Source organism: Anser cygnoides, chromosome 1 (assembly GCF_040182565.1).
Source record: "Anser cygnoides isolate HZ-2024a breed goose chromosome 1, Taihu_goose_T2T_genome, whole genome shotgun sequence".
NCBI classification, from domain to species: Eukaryota; Metazoa; Chordata; class Aves; order Anseriformes; family Anatidae; genus Anser; species Anser cygnoides.
Genome location: NC_089873.1, coordinates 210,484,735 through 210,504,546, shown reverse-complemented (window position 1 = coordinate 210,504,546; position 19,812 = coordinate 210,484,735). Strand labels below are relative to the sequence as shown.

The 19,812-nt window shown below is 46.1% G+C and overlaps 1 protein-coding gene across 5 annotated transcripts in view; it reads left to right on the top strand.

The window, feature by feature from the left end:
* The window catches only part of GDPD5 (glycerophosphodiester phosphodiesterase domain containing 5), a 165,304-nt gene that overhangs the window by 41,543 nt on the left and 103,949 nt on the right, over positions 1–19,812 (top strand). For all 5 annotated transcript variants that reach the window (XM_048047963.2, XM_048047968.2, XM_048047965.2 and 2 more), the window contains exon 2: positions 17,633–17,807. In XM_048047963.2, the coding sequence (XP_047903920.1) occupies positions 17,691–17,807 (117 nt within the window). In that variant the 5' untranslated portion in view covers positions 17,633–17,690. The remainder of the gene's footprint in view (positions 1–17,632; positions 17,808–19,812) is intronic.

Here is a 19,812-nt window from a genome sequence, read left to right as displayed (position 1 = left end):
TGTCAGGAAGCACGAGCTGTGCCTTCTGCGCTTTCCTGTAGCGCCTTGATGTGTGGCAGAAGAATTAACGTGAGGCTGTGGATGACATACAACGCTTCTTGTGCTTCCAAATTTTCAAAAGACTTGCTTTCACTGTGGCTGTTAAGCAAGTAGAACAGACTATTGCTTTCTCAGTTTTCTCTTAATACTTTACGGTGCATTTCTCAGTGCATGGACCTGGCTCATTCATTAATATTCTTAACAGGAGACAATGAGATTGCCCCGTATTGGCAATACTGGTCCCACTGGTATGGCGGACAACAGGGTCCAGCTGTTTTTACTGCAGAACAGGGCCATGTTTTCCCTTGATTGATGAGATAAATCAGCATATAAATCAGGCACATCAGTAATAGAACGAAGACTAGGAAAACTGTGGGTCCTCTCTGGGGAGGGAGCTCATGAGGTCACCTAGTCAAATCTCCTTCTCAGGTCAGCTCTGAGGTCATCTGAAAAGCAAGCTGATCAAATAAAACCTTACCAGCTGAACCTCGTGGCTTGGCAGAGCCTGGTGTGATGTTGCAGCATGCAGAGGCTGACTGCAAGAGCATTGCTAGATGAGCAAGAACTGCCACATCCTGTATGATGCAGAAGAACATGGACCCAAGGGGTGTAAGTCTGCTGCTTTGTTTTGATTAAGTTCACAACATGAAAAAATAGAGTTCCCCATTGAATTGGCTAGGAAAGGAGGTGTCTTCTACCAACTATCAGTCCAGATTTCTCCTGGACTGCTTTGAAATAACAGTAGTGAAATGACTTGTTCACCTGGAGGGAGCAGTAAGAACATAGAAGTTTCCTTCACATGTCTCACTTGACACCTATCGGCTCACTAAAACCAACAAAAGTAACTCCGTTTAGCTCTACTGGGTGCAGGCGTTAGAATGACTCTTTTGTGAATGATGTGATCTTCTGCCTCATCCTTTCTTAGACTTCTTGATAAGCTTCTTAATGGCTTGAAGATGCACGTATTTGCTCTTCCCCAGCTTTCTTGGCTTAAGAGCTTCCAGATCCATGTTTATGTAATAGTTGAGCTGTGAGCTGACCGTATCAGGAAAGTGAAAACTTCTTCAGGTACAGATTCTCAGTCACTCCACTCAGGGACTTGTAAGGAGAAATAATCACTTTCTGGTTAAGAAAGTTCTCTGTGGACTAATGCCTAAAACATTTGAATTTTGGGGAGCTGATTGATTTGTTTTACGTCTCTGAAATGAGGAAGGCTGTGGCCGAGAGATGTGGAAGATGTGCTAATACTGCCAGAATTCAGGTCAGAGAAGAAAGTGTCTCCTTTCCATTGTAACCAGAGGGACTCTTGCATAATTGTTCTTGAACCAGCTTAAGAGGTGTAGCAGAGATGGAAAAAATAGACAAACATATTGCTGATAAGCCCACAGAATCCAAAAATAGGATCAGGCTACCGGGAATGAAAAAGGACCTGTTGGAGGTCTGCTAGATTGACAGAAATTCAGATACTGTCAAATCAACCGTGAGCCAAACAGAGCTGCTGTCACACATCAGCTGGGCTGCATCTTAATGTAAAGGTACGTGGCTTGGTTTATAAATTGTGTCCTATCTGGGAAAATTGTTTTCTAGTTCTAGGAAGTGGTGTGGAAGCTCTGTCTCCCGTGCCTTACCTAGACCATGATGCTCACATCTCATGGATGGAGGGGAAAATTGGCGGTGAAGAAAGTCCTGCAGTGACGAAGCAGAGGGAGCACCTATGTCAGGTTCCTGGTTTTTAGTTGAAAATGGTTCTTAAGGAGAAAAAGAATGGACTGCCATTTTTTGAAATAGAAGCATGAAGTACACTTTTTCACACGTCTTTCTTTTTCTTTCTCATTTGTGGTAGATTACCTGGCTAATTCATTATGCTACTGCAGATGCCTTCTGCCTTGTGCTTTTGATGAGTCCTTGACTAGTAGCAGGACCCTGGTCACTTTTATAAATGGGGTGACTGTGTTAGGCCCTGTGAACTCCTCCTAGGTCAGCCACTTTCCCGACCTTTCAAGCTTATCCCTGAATAACCTGAGAGGAAGGTTTCATGGCTTCAAGTGCTTGAGGGGGATTTTTATGAACTTGGTACAATGGCCTCAAAGCATTTTTCTTGTTGCATATACATATATATACTTTTTCTTCCTGCTCCTCAGGTAGTTCTTTACCCTGTTAATGCAGGGTTTTTATGTTGCAGCCCTGTGCAAATCTGAATAAACTGATTCTTGCTAAATGCAGTCCTCGTGTTTCCTTGCTGCTCATCTTCACATCTGTGGCCTGAAGCAAGCTGGGATTACTATTCCTGCTCTTCCTCACTCTGTAGGGATTGCCCTGTCCCTATTACTTTATACTCAGCCATCCCTGGTGTTTGTACCTTTGTCCAGTTTATTTCCCAATTCCATCTTCCTCCCCTGTTCTCCAGTCTGACTAGTTACCCAGCTAAGAAATGCAGCATTCTGTAACAGTCTTTTTTTTTTTTTTTTTCTCCTTTTTGGCCAGTTCTTTTCCTTTGGGATTAAGTCTTCTGATTTATCTGGTCTACTGGTGGTGCTGAAATCAGGTGTGCTCATTTAGGGAAGGGTATGTCTTACACAATCCTGAAAATCAAGGGCAAGAACCATTCCAACAACAAAATATTGCTAGCTGATGGTCCTTTCTGTTTTGTCTCTGGTGCTTGTAAAGCTTGAACCTGAAATTTCTCACTGGATTAGTACTTGCAGAGATGCTTTGTTAGGTACTTGGTACTTTCTCTTAATTTGGTTAATAAGCCAGCATTTTTTTCAGGACCTTTTAAGTATGTTCAAGAGGTAGCAGATACTGGCTTGGTCCTCCATCCAGCAAGTTATTTAATGCGAGCTGTTTTCAAAGTTTCTCTTTTTAACCAAAAATAAAAATTGACCTAAGAGCAAATGAAGTCTGTTTCTTTGGGACTTATTTCAAACCTTTAATCTTCCCACTTCCATCCTTTCATGTCTCCAGCTGTACGTGCGGAGTAGTCTAAGCTAGTGGGCTGGACTGGGACGGCTCTTCCCTGGGGGGCTCCTGCGATCCTTTTCCACCCAGCAGCATCTTTTGGAGAGCTTGCCAGTGCAAAACTGCTCTGCGTTGGAAGAGGCTGAGGCCCCAGGGCATTGATGCCTGGGGAGGGAAGGGTAGTGGAGAGCAGAGAAGAGTACATGATCAGAGAAACTTATGCAAGCAGACCGAGTTTTCTTAGAAAAATAAGCTGAAAATAAAGATATTTTTAGCTCTTGGCTAGCGTAAGGAAATCTGCTTGTTTTCTGTGGATGGTAGCTTTCCTCAACGTTCTTATCTAGACAGGTTCTTTAAGATGAAAACCCCAAATGGGCTCCGCTAGAAAGTGAAGTGAACCAGGCTGAAAGAAAACCATTTAATCCTGGAAACTGTTTGCATGTAGCTGACCTGCCCTTTCAAGCTACACAGGCTAATTTTCCTGGGAACCTCTTAATAACTAAACCCAGGATGGGCAATTAAAAAAAAAAAAGATGCTTTTCTGTGGGAGAGCTGTGCTCCAGAAAGTCCTCTTCTGTTTTCCTGGAATGCAGCTGCTTTTTGGTCTGTATTCCTGGTGTGAGGTGCATGATGCTCCCAGGTAGGTGCTTCAGCCTTGCAGACTAGCACGTGTTTCTGTTTTTCTTGATGCTTGCATAAGGATGGCCCATCAAAAGATTTTCAGGAAGCTTTTTTTCTATTTTCTTTTCTTGCTTGGTGCTGAAAGGTCTGCTTTAGGTAATGTCTGTGTCATCTCTGCGGTGACATCCATGTCTTTCTCGGTAGGGAAGGAAAGGTCATCTTGTTGAATGAACACGTTTCCCTCCGGTCAGGCTTATTAGCAATGACTGGATGCTTGCGTAACTGATCTTTAGTCTGTGGTTCTGAGCTCTCTGCCCTGGTAAAAATCTGCGGTTGTTTTTCCCCTCACCTACTGCGTTGTCACAGGGCTAAAAAGAAAAATCAGCTTTCTCTCTTTCTTTCTGAGGCTTTTTCCTAGAAAGCTTAGTGCTTCATGGGGAAGGGAAGAAAAATAGTGGTGCTGTTGCATCCTGGCCTCTGGGCTCCTGTGGGACTTTCTGCTTAGCTGCTCCAGATGTTTGGCTAAGCTGCTCTGGGCTGGAAGCAATTCCCACCATACTACATAACTATGCACTGATGGACCCCTTGGGCTCTTGCCTCAGGACCACGTTCTCTGCAGCATGAGGCTGAGGATCATAAGCAGTGACCGATGTGGACATTGATGCTCTGAGGCACGTCGGATGGAGAGCTTTGTGTCACATCTCCAAAGCCCGTTGTAACCTCACCAGTTTGCTCCAGGTGTCTTTGCCCGACCACCATAAATCACCTGCTTGTTTTGAAGGATGAGGGGGAAAGGTGGAAATAGCTGTAAGAATGGGCAGCGATGCTTGATACTCCACCCTGTAAAGGATGCCCCTGTTCTCTGTGATTTATTGTCCACCCAAATAAGTCCTGTTTAGCTTTGCTTAGGGTTTCACCAGGGGTGGAGGAAAGGTGGCTGTCCTGCTGCGAAGGCAGCTTGCTGCAGATGTCGTTCTTCCACTGTAGTAATTAATTTGGCTCTGCCACCCTGCTCGTCACTGTTCATAGCATGCTGAGTGGTGGTACCACTGGTAACTGTCTGGAAGAGCATCGTTAATGCTGGGGAGGGCTCTGGAATAGGCTGGGTGCTAAAAGTCCTCAAAAACATTTGAAGAAAGCCCTTGGACTGATAGGTCTTGGATTTGCATCAGTAAATGAGTTTATGAATCCCTCATGGCTGGTCCCTTCCATAAGGAAAATAAAATAGCAGCTGATGCAACGGTCAGGGAGAGTTCTGGTTTTTATTTCTATTAGAACTGGACTCTCCAGGCACGGCTTGGGAATGTCTGTGAGTCTCCTCTGTTTGCTCTGGGAGTCACCTCACGGACGGAGGGGTGGTTCCCTTCCTGGCTTCACCTTCTCTCCTCTTCCCTTGCTGTGTCACTTCTAATGCCACCGTCGCAATGACCTTGCCCAGCGTTTTGAGATGCTCTTCAGAAAGCAGAATGCACTGGGGAACTTTGCAACTGCTTGCCAAGTGAAATGAGAAAATTCCCTTCCCCTGAAAGATTTATGCAGCTGCAAACAGAGTAAAATCACTTTGTCCTTAGTCACGTCTTCTTAAAGATCAGCTCCTGGGTTTTGAGTACACACATCAGCATTCAAGACAACTATTTACCTGGAACGAGTGACTGTATGATCTGATGCTTGTCACCTGTCTTTCCTTACCCGCTTGTTTCCCTGGATGCCATTTTCATTCACTGTGCGGTGCCTGGATCGAGCTTGTAAATCTTCTGGGATGGAAACTGTCGTGTCTGCCTCCTTGCATTGAACAGAGACTGATTTATACAGGACTGGAAAGAATTCAGCCACAACTGGTAAGAGGTTTTAGGAATGCGAGACAAACCTCTGAGCATCTCTGGAACAGGAGAGGGGTGAGCAGGAGTTGAGCCCTTCCTCGTCAGAAGTCAGTGTATCTGCTGTGAAATAGCTGGAGGAGGGGGTGTGAGTATAATTTCTGATCTTGTCTTTGATTGTCTTAAGGTTTTTTCTTCTTTTTTTGAGTGATCTAAAACCTGTAGTGGAGGTGATGTAGTGGAAAGATCCAATTGTGCGAGTCTGCTCTGACAGCTTGTCACAAAGGGATTGTGGTGGTAAAATGGAGTTGCTTTTTAGGAGGTTTCCAGGATTTGCTGCAGGTTTGAAAAACCTGTGTGTGCTGATCTGGAAGCTGGGGCTTCTGTGGAGCTGGTGCTTGATATTTCATTTCATCATGGATCCATCAGCCCACTGGTGTGGGAAGGGACCACAGGAGGGCTCTGCTCTATCTCGCCCTGCTCGAAGCAGGGTCGATGTGAACTCAGACCAGGCATTGCCCAGCCAGGTCTTAAAGAAAAATCTCCGAGGATGGAGCTTGTGCAACCTTCCAGAGATACCTGTAGCACTGCAAGTCTTCCTGAGTCATCGGTCGTATCTCCAGGTTTGAGACACTTTGCGTGCATCTTCCGTGAACCTTTTGAGCCACTTCTTGTGCTCATGTCACTTCTGGCATTCCCATGTATTTTTTCAACTCTTATCACGTGCAATCACGCTCTTGTTTTTGCTCAGCACTTTAACGTAGACAGGGAGAGAGAAATAGAGATATGAACAGTTCTTCTGTATCCATCTCCTGATGCAGGCTGACTGTTTTTGGTTATCTCCTGGGCTTCATCAGTTAGCTCCTTTTTTTTTTTTTTTTTTTTTTTTTTTGAGTGCTCTGTCCAAAAGTGAATGCCTGGAAATCCTTTCTAGGGTTTGATGGTCTGTCTTGGTGGCAACTAGACTGATGTGGAACAATGGAAAGGAAAGGAAAAAGTGCTGGAGTCAGAAACTCTCCAAAATCTCAGAGATGGGGTTGGCTTCCTCATGTCTCTCATGTCACCAGATCCTGCTGACTATCTTCTTTTTTTTGATTACTTTGGCCACGGGACACGCAGGGTGTTTGTAGCGGGAAGGAGCTTGCTGTGTGATTAGAGCCTTATCAAGTTAATTTATGCCCTCTTGGTGTACAAAGCCAAAACAGTATCTGGCTTTTAGGACAAGGGAGCTACAGAGGAGCAGCTAACCGCGATGGAGCAGTGAATGTTTGCTTTGGGAATGGAAGGGGAAATAACGTCTTGGAAGAAGCAGAGGGAACAGATCTTGTGTGTGTGGGTCTCAATGTGGTCGAAGAGGGTGTTTTGGTGCAGAGCTGTGCACGTTGGCTGCGGGCGGGAGCCTTACCTGGGAGGGAAGGAGCAGTTGGTACATGGGGAACAAGCCTACTGCCCCCCAACTTAGCTTCTCTGCTGTGTGAGAACAGTTGTGAAGAATGTTTCTTGCAGCCGCATGGAAGGAATCAATCACAGGAAATAAAGAGCTTGTAATCCATTTAACTAGGACTTTCCACCTCTCATTAAGTCAGGGACATTCGCGCTTAATTCTCTGGATAGCAGTTGCACAGCAGACGTGCACGGTATTGATTGTAAAATAAATCTTGCTGTTTTTTTTCCCCCCCTTACTGTTTCAATTAAAGTGTGTGCTGTGGGTGTGGAGGCATTTTGCTCGTTCTCAGATGAGCGCTGTTGGCGTGGTTCGTGCAGTTCTCCTCTTCTCCTGCTGGCGTGAACCAAACTTTCAGCAGTGCAGCGGGGAACACGTCTCGGGGAAAGCAGATGACAAGCCCTCTGTAGCAATATGTTGGACCGACTTCTTCTGCTCTAGCTGCTAACACCTTCCAGAGGAGATGAAAACTGCCCCTCGGAGGGCCAGCTAATACAATTCGTGTGTGGTTATGGTGAACCCTTCGGGGTGTGGGTAGGAAAGGGTAATCAGGGAGGGGGGGAGAAGCTTGTCTGTAAAGGAAACTGCATGGCAGGGTGTGCATGTTCAAAAACACTTCTGTTTCCCTTTAGTTCCTCAGCGAAAACACATGTTGAGCCTGGATAAGGCTCGACACAAACTTTTGTTCTCCAGCTTGGCAGAGATGGCAGAGCTCTAGGGGTATGCGGGAAGGAAAAGCTGTGCAATCTTTCAAAAATTTCTTAAGGAATCAAGAGATTTCATTTTAAAAAACAACCGGAGGAACTCACAGATGTTCTTCAGCATCTAGCTGTGTTTTCTTGGTCTTACTGTCTTCTCCCACTGGTGACTTTCCTTTCTTCGTTGGCCGTCTCTGCTGACGTGGCTTCATCTCCCAGACTGTGCTGGCGTCACAGTGCACACTATTAGATGTTTGTAGGCAATGAGGTTGAACATGGGGTGCGCTGGACAAGACACAGCCTCCCTCCCCTTCCAGCTTACCCCAGACCTGCTTGGCACTTTGTGGCATGACTGCTCCTGTGACTCAGCTACCGCTTCTTCCACCCCTTCTGCCAAGATCAACAGCCACTCCTGGTGCTGTCTGGGTCCTTGCCTTGTCCCACCCCAGTTTACTGTTGAGCTGTTTTTTGGTTTTGTTAACTGTTGGACTGCTGTGCTCTTGTGGTGCTAGCCTGAATATTTCTGGCTTGCTGTCCCAAGGTGGCTCCACTAGGCATGGTGCCAAGGCACTGCTCCACGGTGATGGGATTTGGTGGCTTTTTCACATCTTCCACACATCTTCCTCTCTTGCGGGGCCAATGATCTGAGACAGACGTGTACTGGAGAACCTGTGCCTTCTGAAAACCCTGTGCCCCCAACCTATCTGTGGTTGGGGAAGGGTGTAACCCAGAGGTTCTTTCCCATGGGTTCTCCACTATTTACCAGCAATGGCATAAAAAGTTGGCTGGTGTAACATGGAAACTCCTGCTGGCCTCCTGGAGGATGCCCTCCCTCTTTCCAAACACTGGCTCACTTGAATACTACTTAAATGCAGGATAACTCTATAAAAGTGACTGGGATCATAGAATGGTTTGGGTTGGAAGAGACCCTAAAGATCATCTAGTTCCATGGGCAGGGACGCCTCCCATGACATCAAGCTGCCCAGGGTTTCATCCAACCTGGTCTTGAACACCTCCAGGGATGGATCTTTTCTGGCTCATCTGGTTCAGGGTTTCAGAGCCCAGAGGACTGGGGATGTCCTCATCACTCTTAACCAACCCACCAGCACGTTCTGGTGCCCTGCTGAAATCCTCTGTCTTCCTGGCATATTTTTTTTTTTTTGGCTTGGATGTTAGCGTGTGCCTACCAAATGCTGGCTCAGAGGGACGGGGCTATCCTCTCTCCCAGTGTAAAGATTGCGCAGTGGTTTGGCTGCCGTGGTTTTCCATGTGAAACTGTTTGTATTTCTAATTGGGTAAGTGACCCTGGTGCAACACTTAGAGCCTTAGCTTCTCAGCCAGAAAGCACTATATAAAGGAAATGTGCTTATAGAGCTAATTAACTCCTTGGAATGGGAATTCAGGTACTGCTGCTATTTCCTTTATTAATCTTTCTACCCTTTGTTTTTTGAAGTCCCTTTCAGCCTTGCTTAAAAAATGAGTTTAACATTTATGTTCCAGCAGTGGAATAACGTTTCTGTGCCTGCCGAACAGTGTCCTGCCTTGTCCAACAGTTGCCAGCCTTTCCTTTCAAGCACAGGAGACACCTCTACATGCAGCCCAACTTGGGCTTTCCCTATGACAAATACTCAGAGGTGGAAGTAGACCTCTACCATTCTCACTAGCTAACCTAAGGATGGGACCAGCTCTGTCTGCGGCACTTCCAGCATTTTCCAAACTTTTTTGGGTACTTTCAGCTACCATCTGTATTTTCAGATAGTTTCTCTGCCAGGGAGAATCAGGTTTTACACCTCTTGGGCTGCTTAAAACTTCTTTGCTACTTCTAGAGCAAAAAAAAAAACCAAACTCATTAGACTTGGAGATGTAAGCAATTGATGAGGCATTGGCAGGAGTTGTTGCCCATCTCTCCACCAGCCCCTAAAATAACAAATTTTTCATGCTTGTTGCCAGAAAGACTGTGGCAGAATGGGCCAACAAGTCCCTTGTTTATCACCTGCTGTTTCATAGCCCGGAGTGCCTTTGTTGCTTCCAGCTATTAAATATCTCTTTTGTGCAGAAATCCCTTTGGTCTGCTTTGACAAGACAGCAACCCAAGTAAACGTGTGGGGTGTCCTCCTGGCTTTGTTGGTCTGACTTCTGTTGACCTTCTGATTTCTGTGTGTGAACCAGAGCCCATTTCAGCTGGTCGTGCTGGTTTCCAGCAAATAGTCACTTAGAAATCAGGTGGGCATAGCTCATGGAGCTCCTTGTAAGCATTTGTCAACTCTAATCTGTCTCCAGCTGGGTCTCCGTATCTTTCCAAGAAGAAACCAAGTTTATCAAAGATGGTTGGTTTGTGCTTTGTCCATTCCTTGTGGACCAAGACAAAGGAGTAGGTTTTTGGTTTTAGACATTGTAGCTGGTGCTTGGGATTATTGCAGAGCCATAATCTGGCAGGATTAGGGCAGGACTCTATGAAACTGGTGCTGTTTGCTCTTGAACTTTGGAAGAGGGGAGACAGCCGAGTCTGCTCGATGGCTTTGACTGTAGCAGGTGTTGGGCTTTCAGAGCTACACTAGTGTCTTGACCTGCAGGCCTTTGTTGTAAAGGCTCAAGCTCATGCAGAAAGCAGAGATGCCATTTGGTTATTGCTCTGTAAGAAGCTTGTACAGGTTTTTCCGGTGTCCTGTTCCGCTTCTTCAAGCCCTTTAAAATGCTAGGCACCCAATGTGCCCTTAGTTTGTGGAAAATGTTAAGAAGCTAGATTGCAGAGGGCGTTAGCATGTGCCGTGCTTATTTATTTAGTGAGATTAAAGTAAAAGTTCTTCTTTTGTAATTCCTTTGAAGTGTTTATCTTTTGAAGTCTGAATTCTCATTAACTGGAAGTGTGCAACCCCCGAACTACAAGCTGCCCTAGTTTCAAAGTGTTAATTTTTTTTTAAAAAAATATAAGAACAATAAACAACAGGTCAGACCCATAGGGGCTACACGTCAGCCAGCTCCTGCCTATTTGGGTCATCACTCAACGCTTTGTGAATCAAAGTGGCTCTGCAGGGTGTCTGCCTGGGCTAGGATGTAGTCATAGGGTTTTTGGCATCACCAGGCATCAGGGAAACAGCACTGTTCCGCTTCATAAGAGTAAGAGTTCCCTGATAAATCAAGCCCTGTAGGCCTCTTCTTAACTTTTATTTTCCCCTCCATATTTTTTGTCACTGGAGCAGTTGTGTGTGGCACACATGCAACAATGAATGGCTTCAGATTATCCTTTTTTTTTTTTTTTTAAATTGTTTATTTGCCAGGGAAAGATCTTGGTGGCGACAGGCACTTCAACACATCTGATGCTTCTCTTGTGCTGGGACTCTTCTGTGTTGCCCAGATAAAATTGGGTGCTTTACCCCTGGGGAAAAAAAGGTAGGAGACCTCTAACCTAACCTGATTTCCAGAGCAGGGGATAACAATGTGTTGGAAAGAAAAACCCCGCTGGCTCATCAAGAGGGCTTCAGGAATTGAGGGGTCACCACAGCTGCTCCTTGGGCACCCTCCGCCACCAAGAGGCAGCATCTCGGTGATTGAAGCTGCTCATGGCTTTGAGGTCTTCTCTTGCTGTTCCTGCCTTGAAATTAAATCTTGGGCTTGCGAGCTGAGATGTTCTGGGCGTGAGCCAAGAAAATGTGGAAAGTACTGCTCAGCGCGTGCATATAGATTTCATCTTGTGGGAACGGCCGTAGCTAACATCCCTTCTATAGGAGCTGTTCTATTATTAACCAGATGGGGATATTGTCCTTCTTCCATTCCTGTCTTCCAAGCTGGGGAAAATGAAATTGCATTACTTTGTTTTGGATGAGCTCAGCATGTTAAAGAAAAGATTGCTATGAGAACCGTGAAAATCATAAGGATTTAGATCAGTTTCTTTAAAAGCTTTAAACCATTTCAGTTCTGGCCGGGCAAAAAGGATTTCTTTCGCGTGTAGAACTGGAGGGCTTGCTCTTGAAGAGATTAACTTCTTTTATTTGGAAAGTATTTTAAGAAAATCAGGATTTTCCAGTGTAATCAGGGAAACAATTGACCTGAAGGCTTACAAGAATATCAATAAGGATAATTGGTTATCAGCAATGTTCTCATCTGTTTGGTATAGGTAATTACTTGCTTAACAAGGTCTTAAGCATAACTAGCTTGATGGAAGTTTTAATAAGAGATGGAGATGTTGAAATTCGACAGATTCTTGATAAACAGTGATCCCATGAGTCACCAACGAGAGGAAAAACACTTTTAATGTGGAAAGCGGCAGAATCTGCCAAAGCCCTTTCAAAATGGGTTGGTTAAGAAAATATCTCAGGCACTACTGGAGCCTGTGTTTTCGGCATTTATTTCAACCGCGAGCGGGGAAACTTTGCTCAGGCCTGATTTTTGGGAGATTGCACTTCATGTGCTTGGGGCCTGCTCTGGTTTTGCTCGTCCCAATGGTGTGCTGGCCTTGGGCATTGCTGGGTGTGGGAGAAGCACATTGAGGCTGTGGTGAACACGATATTTCTGTCCCCATTACTCTCCCAACAAACCTGCCTCTCTGAAACTACAGAATCCTCCTCTTCAAACCCCACGGAGACTGTTTTCCACTTGCTAGGTCCTTCCAGTCACATCTTGATGGGTGGGGATGTGGAAGACCACAATGGTCCTCCTCTCCCTAACTGCTTAGGTTTTCATATTCTAGCTTCTCCCTAGACTTCAGGATTCATGAGTTTCCATCAGAACATCCTCAGCTCTGTTTTTGTTCTTTCTTGGCTGTGTTGAGGCAATTTCAGAGTCCTTGGCAGGCTCAAGCAAGAGGTCACACACTGCACTGTACCAGCCTAGGGGATCTGAGGGAAGGCTGGAAGCAGGAGGTCGAGGTAAGGCAGGCAATAGTAGCCCCTTGCTCTCAGCTCTTCCCCCAAACCATCCTGGCCAAACCATGCGGGCGTTCAGAATAGTAATGCCGATAATGCTGCTGGATGTGCAGTAAGCTGCTGGTCTGTGGGTTATTAAAAGATTTGTCCCAAGGTGCTGGATGAGATCAGCCTGACCTGGGTGAAACTGGGTTGATGAAATAAAAAGTGGAGAGGGATTACAGGGGAGGGCTTGGGCTGTACCACGCCTTGCGAGAGGGTTAGGTCCTACTAAACCCAGTGCTCCATGGCTTCATTCACATTATTTACTCACTGAACTGAAGGATTTGTGCTGTTGCTCTTCCCTTTGCTAAAATGATTACGTTGAGATGGTTTAATGATCGCTCCTGCTTGCTCTGTTCTCTCCCAGCTCCAAGCTTGTAAGGCTACAGCGATGGAGGAGTTAACTTGTACAGAAAAAAAAAAATCCAAATTTTTAGGCCAAATCTCCCCAGAGAGCTTCCCTTTTAAATTTGCAACTTGGATTCTCTTGCCTTTTTTTTGTTCCAAAGCTGTTTGGAAAGGAATAATGTGTCGCAGGCTGTAACGGATACCTACAGCCCAGGACCTCAGGAATGCAGTGTGTGCTAATTAGGCATCCCGGAGCCTTCAGAAAATGCTCCTACTGTATTTGCAGATGGATTCTTCTCCGCTCCCCCTTTTGGGGCAAGCCGGCTGCCAAACCTGGTTATTCAGACCTAAGATGTTTGTAGCTATTGGCAGCTGATGCATCTTTAAAATCAAGGAGGATGGGTTATGTGGGTTTGCTTTTTATTTTATTTTTTCCTCCTTCTGGTGCGTGTTGCTGGATTTGAATAATTAATGTATGTTGTCTTGCTTCCTGTTTTCATTTCTGTATGTAATGCTAACCAGCAGAGGTTTGAATCATTCATAGCCTGCTTTCTCCACCTCAAAGCTGTAGATGTCATGGGAACACTGATTGTAAGGTACGGACTTTCTGCTTTTCTTCATTAAATCCGTTTCCGGAGGCAGAAGTAAGTATGAAGTCCATGATCTCAGCCAAGCAAGGAGCTCTGGTATCAGTGTGGCAACTTTATCCGTGGTTTGTCTCGAGCAGCAGCATCGTGCTTGCTGTGCTTCAGTCTCTTCCCGTACCTCCTGGTCTGTGTAGGTGTGGTGGGGAGGATGGGTGCTCTGCTGTGTGTTTTCCTTTCTGCTGGGGGCTTCTGTGCATCTCCTAATGACACTGATGGAGAAGAGGGGATGGTTTGAGGCTTGTAGGCTGTGCCTTGTGTAGTTCAAGGCAAAGGTGCTCATGTTGCTCTGTTCAGGAATGGCTTTTTCTAAACTCACGTTGGATTTCTTCTTTGGGCTTCTGACTTCTCTTGTGGAGGGCAGCCTGAAATGGATGGAGAAGCTGCTGCAGCCCAAATCTCTGGGCTCCCATAGTGTGTGCCCCCGTGGTGGTTCGGCAAGAGGATGAGGGGCAACAGCTTCACTTGGTGGATATGGAGCCTTCTCAGCTGTATTTTGCCTTGCGAATTTTTTTAAAACCTTCCAGAGGCGCCTTCTGGTGATGGTATTGATTGACAGATGTGCTTTTTGGTGGCCCTTTTACACCGAAAGCACCCAAACCCTCCTGAACTGCACCAGGAGTCTGGGAGATGTTGGCTGAGGTGCTGCAGTGGGAGGCTGGTGGATGCTCTCCAGAACTGGACAGTAAACTTGAACTGTTTGCATCTCCTCTGGCTGCTGGTAAGGGTTTTTCTTTAGGAAGAAGGGTCAATTGCTGGTCCCTCTCCACTTGTGAAGTGCACTTGTACCTTATTAAAGCAGTGCAATGCTATTTGAAAAGGCTCTGGTGCCTCCAGCTGTGGATGTGCAGCTTACCGTGGTGAAAGCTCATGCCTTTAACTGATGGCTTTGCTGGATAAACCATCACGAGGAGGTGTGTGGATCTTGAACCGGTTGATTCAGGGATCCTTGTGATAGCCCTGAGATGAAATTTCTTCGTGTACCTGAAAATGTTGGACTGAAGCTTTATCAAAGCTTCTCATGCTTCCCCCTCCCCTGTATTTATGAGAGTCTGGGGTTCAAGTTGCATTTCCAGATAGACTTCTATATAGTTATTCTTTTATTATTATTTTGGGAGAGGTTGAACATGCGGTCTGTGTCTCAGACCTGTCCTAGAAGACTTCTGGAAGCTTACGAGTAGTCCCTTGCCTTGTTTTGCTCTTTGAGTGTCTGTGGACCACCCCTGTCAAACAGCAGCACTGTCATCTTCTCTTGCTTTCCTATCCTTTTTTTTCCCTGGTGCCATCCATTTAGATTGTGATCTCTTTTGGTACACAAGGATGTACGGATGGATGTAACTCTTGTCTCTGGAAACCCCAGGTACGTCGTCATACTATAATGATGCTGACTAAGTCTCTCATCTGTAAAACTTTGAATTATAAAGCAGATGAAGCTTCATGCAGGGACTTAGTGATAAATGCTCTAGCTTCAACTTCCCTAAAGGACTTGTGGATCCAAGACTTGCACAGCATATGGGTTTTACTACTGCTGAAGGACATTCTCTGTTCACAGCCTCCTGGCACTTTGCATGAATTGGGTTTTCGTTTGAAAAGTCAGCCTTGCCAGCATTGGCACTCTGCTGTATGGCACCACTTCTCCAGGTGTCTGGGCTGGACAAGAGCTAGTGGCTTCCCAGAAGAGTGCAGTGATGAAATGCTCAAGCGTAGCACTCCTGTTTGAGTTTGCAGTGTGATTCCTGTAAGTCAGCAAATAAAACACCTGGTCAAAGCTCTTGAAGATGGAGAGGGTCTGTTTGTCCTCATAACTAAATAAGGAAGAGGTGGAAACTGGGAGAGATGCTGTCCTTTTGAGGTTAGTTCATAAAGGCTTTCTAATAACAACCGTGGTCTTCAGGACACTGATATGTGGCTTGGTGGTGGGGTTGTTAGACTGAGCATGATTTTTAAATCCTGCTTGTGTCCTGCATCTTGGCATCGCTTGCTGTTCAGGATCTTCAGGGCAGACATCGTGGCTTTGTCAAAGTCTTTCAAATAGCATTGAACTTCTCATGTCTTCGTGTCCTATTCCAGCTGGCAGTTGTTTCAGCCTGCGGCGTGCTGCTGGCGCATGGGGAAGGCAGCCTGGGAAGCTCTTGTAGGGACACACCAAAGCAGACAACAGCTGAGGGAGGGAAGGGAAGAGGCAACTTGTGCAGTGACTAATGCTGGGTTTTATAAATAGCATGAGAAAAGACGAAGTGCGGGGGGGGGGGAGGCGGGCACGAGGCCATAGGGTTGTGGGGGCACAGAGCTTGGGGCAGATGAGTTGAGAGAGAGCAGAGGCGATGTGATCAGGAAATAGCTCTGGTTTCAGACTGGATATGCTTGTGCCTCCGTGCGGTGTCCACCCCGAGGGGATGAATAAAAAAACACGTTGGGATCTAGGTCAGCTACCACCTGATGTGCAGCCAGCAAGTTCTGCACGTCTCATGTCCTCTGCATGGGTCAATGCCCTGAGCGGTGCTGAGAGCCCTAAAGAGAGGTTTCCTGAAAGGGCAAAACGGATGGAAGGACAAAATTTTGATGGAAGGAGAAGGGCAGAGGAGCTCAGGTTCTGAACCCTGGGGGCACCACATCAATGGGCTGGTGGGCAGCAACCCACCAGCAAGATCCATCTGCCTGCAGGGTGCTGAGCCCTGGCTAGGGAAAGCCAGGACAGGGCTGTCCCAGGCTGTCAGCGTGAAGCCTGGAATATCAATGGGCACAACAGCCAGAAGCTGGAGGGGCTGAGCTGTCTGTACCCTTGTTGAAATTTCTAGAGCCTGCCACAGTGTTTGCAACACTTGCAGCATCCCCTGGGCATTGGCTGAAATGAAAAGTAGGGGGTCAGCCTCGTTCTTTGAGGCTTTCCTCTGTAGGACATGGCAATGAAAGGTTTTTAGATGGCTAGGATACCTCTTCAAGCCATGTCGTGCTTTGGCGCCAGGGAGGATGTTGCCGCTCATAGCCATAGCAGCTTTTTGCAAGACCTGAGCACTGGGGACCCTGCAGGTAAGGCCATGAAGTGGTTACCCTATAGAAAGTGCAATTTGCTTACTGCCCGCATACTGCGTGCGATCTGGAAAGGTAGCAAAACGCTTTGCAAGCTCAATGGTCCTTGGGCATCACTCAAACAGCACTGATTATCCAGGCGACAGCAGCGTGTGGGGCTGTGGGTGTGCACTTGTGCACAAGGAAACTGGAAAACCCCTGGTGGGAGCGAGTACAGCCGAAAGGCCGACGTGACACCACGAGACTGGCGAACGTTTGCTCTGAGGTTCCCATCCCCGAACGCTTGCTCTATGAATTAGTAAGAATGTACAGTGACTCGGTCTGTTCTTGATATGAATCTCAATGGAGATAAAAGCAAAGCTTCTAAATATGTAATAATGAAAAAAAAAAAAAAAAGAAAAGCCCTGTGACGCACGGAGCATGTAATCGATAGAGCGAAGTACTTTCCCTTGAAACAGCGGTGTTCCCACGCGTGGCAAACAGAGAATTGGAGTCAGGCCAGTCCTTTGGGAGGGGATGCTGCTTGGTAGAGAGGGAACCGTGCTGGGGGAAGGCTGCTCCCAGCTCTGCATCCTTGCGAGCGTTTGCTGTAAAGGTAGGGGGGTAATATCTGCCTCTTTGCAGCCTGCACGGAAGTGTTAGCTCCTTGCCTGGGACCGTTTTGCAGCCTCCGTAGGATGCTCGCCTTAAACTGATTTAGCTTGGCAGGGTTCCAACTTTGCAGAGGTCTCTGAATCAATTTTAAGGTTGTGCTCGTGGAGGGTACGGTTCTTTACATTTCAATCATTTCTATGAATCTAATCATCTGGGCAGCGAGTAGTCTGTCTCTCGCTCTTGTCCTTGTGTGGCTTCTCTCACCGATAACTCCTATGAATGTGTTCTTCTTCAGCGGTGTGGGAGAAACAGTGCGAGGAAATAAAACTTGCAGACTAATTAAACTTCTCAGTCTTGTTGAGTAACAAGCTGGAGACGTTGGCAGGGCTGGGAATAGATCTGATTATCATTTCTTCTCTCAATAGCCAGAGGACATGGTTAATTATTAAATTGCTTGTTAAAGTATTAAAACATCACTTGGCACCTCTAATTTCCTTTCCCCCCTCTGTCTTTTTTTTTTCTCCTCTTGCTGAAGGGCGCTCCCAGGACCTGATGGATTTCTGATACCTCGCTCCTGAGGGGCTGGAAGGAGCATGGTTAAACACCAGCCGCTGCAGTACTACGAGCCGCAGCTATGCTTGTCGTGCCTGACGGGGATCTACGGCTGCCGCTGGAAACGGTACCAGCGCTCGCATGATGACACCACCAAGGTGGGTAGCGGACGGTGAAAACCCAGCCCAGGAGCTTTGAATGCGAGGGAGATGCTGGCTGAAAGTGCTGGGTGCTTGTTTATTTTTTTATTTTTTGTTTTTTATAGATTGCATCTGGGACAAGTCCTCAGCCTGTGGGTGATGTAGGAGATGGGCATGGGTAGTTGGTCTTGGTGCTCCGTGTGGTTGAGTGGTATGGGTCTGGCTAAATCTGTCCTTATTTTCCCTTTTGGTGCTGTTCTGTTTTCTCCTTGCTCCTCCACTGTTAGTGTGTTTGCTCCATCTTTGGCCAAATATGTGAAACCTGCATTTCTTTGTACGTGTGGAAATACCTTTGTAGGTAGGTAAAGGCAGCAGGAGGTGAGAACTAGCTGGGGATGAACAGAGGAGCTGTTAGAAGTGACTGTTCCCTCCCCTGCACAAATGCAGCTTATATGCCCTCTGGCAGAGGGAATCCAGGCAGCTGGGGCCAGACTTGTGTGTCCCTGGTCATTTGGGGCTGGGAGATGGGTCCCTAGGACACCTGCTGTGTTTGCAGGAGGGAGGATGGAAAAACTGCTGTCAAAGCTTCAAAGCTGTCGCACGTACAGCAGCTATTACCCAAAAGATGAAATTACTGCTCTTCTGTGCTTGTGTTGTCTTTTGTGTGTGTGTTTATTACTTAAAGAAGAAGGAAAAAAAAAAATCACAAAGCAAAATTTAAATCTCACTTGTTCTGGCAGTGCTCCCAGGAGACACTTTGATTGCTTTCGGAGGGCTCAGTCTTGCTCTGGTGACAGTTAGCTGTTTCACTTTTAAGTCTATAACCAGGAATCTTTCAGGCTATGGAGTGCCTCTCTGGAAAAGAGACTGTTAAGGAGAAAACACTTCTGGGCAGCAGATCCCATGCCAGAGTCCTCCTGGTTCTGAATTGCATCAATTGTTGGTGGTGCAGCTTGGCTGGGAGCTCCCATGTGAGTTGAAAAGTCATGGCTCATGTTTGTGCAGCGTAAAACAAATTTCCTTTTCCAGAGTAGAAGTGTTTGTGCTGTTTTCCCTCCTCTCTGTCTGGCCAGCTTATTCTCAGTGACTGTTTTTCTGAGCCAGCAGAAGTTTCCTTTGAGCAAATACCCGGGCACATCCGCAGCGGAGGGTGTAGTTGGGTTTCGAAGACTTGGTCAGGAAAACAGTGGGATGTAATGTCTTGGCATGCATGCATGCACTAATTCAAATACTCAAAATGCCTTGTTCCTTATGTCTTATGAACCAGAACATCGTGTTTCTGAGCTAAAAATCCATAGGAAAAACTGCTATTGACATAACTTTTCATTGAAATCTGGCTCCAATTGCACTGATTTTCTTTTACCAGAAAATATCAGTGGCAGCTTTCCAAAGCTACTTGGAAATTCAGTTGTTTTTCTGGTGCTGGAAAAGAATTTGCTGTGTTTAAATGTACTTGGCTATGCATAAAAATACGTCTGGTCTCTGAGCCTGTTTTAAGCCTACATGGGGGTCTCAACTTCCACTTCAAAGGCACAAATGGAGGAAACTTATCTTTTGTGTGAGCAAGAGAAGAAGGTCTAGTCTAAAATTAGCTGCTGACCATGGAAAACCAAGGTGTGAAGAATCTGTCCCCGTCTTGCTGTCAATAAACTGCCTTTCAGGTAGCCAGGTGCTGAGATAAACGATTGTAGCACTATGGGGTGAGGATAAAAAAAAAAAATGTGCAAATGAAAGCTGGTTGTCCTCTGGAATGGTCTATTTGTATGTGTGTGAATACTGACACGGTTTTTGGGTGCATCTGCGAGAGATTAGCTAGGAAAATATCATAGCATAACTTAAGTGCCTATTTGCTTTGCACAAAGGCAGTGGCATATGGATGACAAGAGCTATTCTGTTACCCTGTATCCATCCCTATAGTAACTCAGCCACTGCAAACCAAGGGTAGAGCCAATTGCAGTGTAATAAACCTTTGTAAGTGTGGTTTCCATTAGATATGTTTAAAAAAAAAAAAAAAGTATTCCAT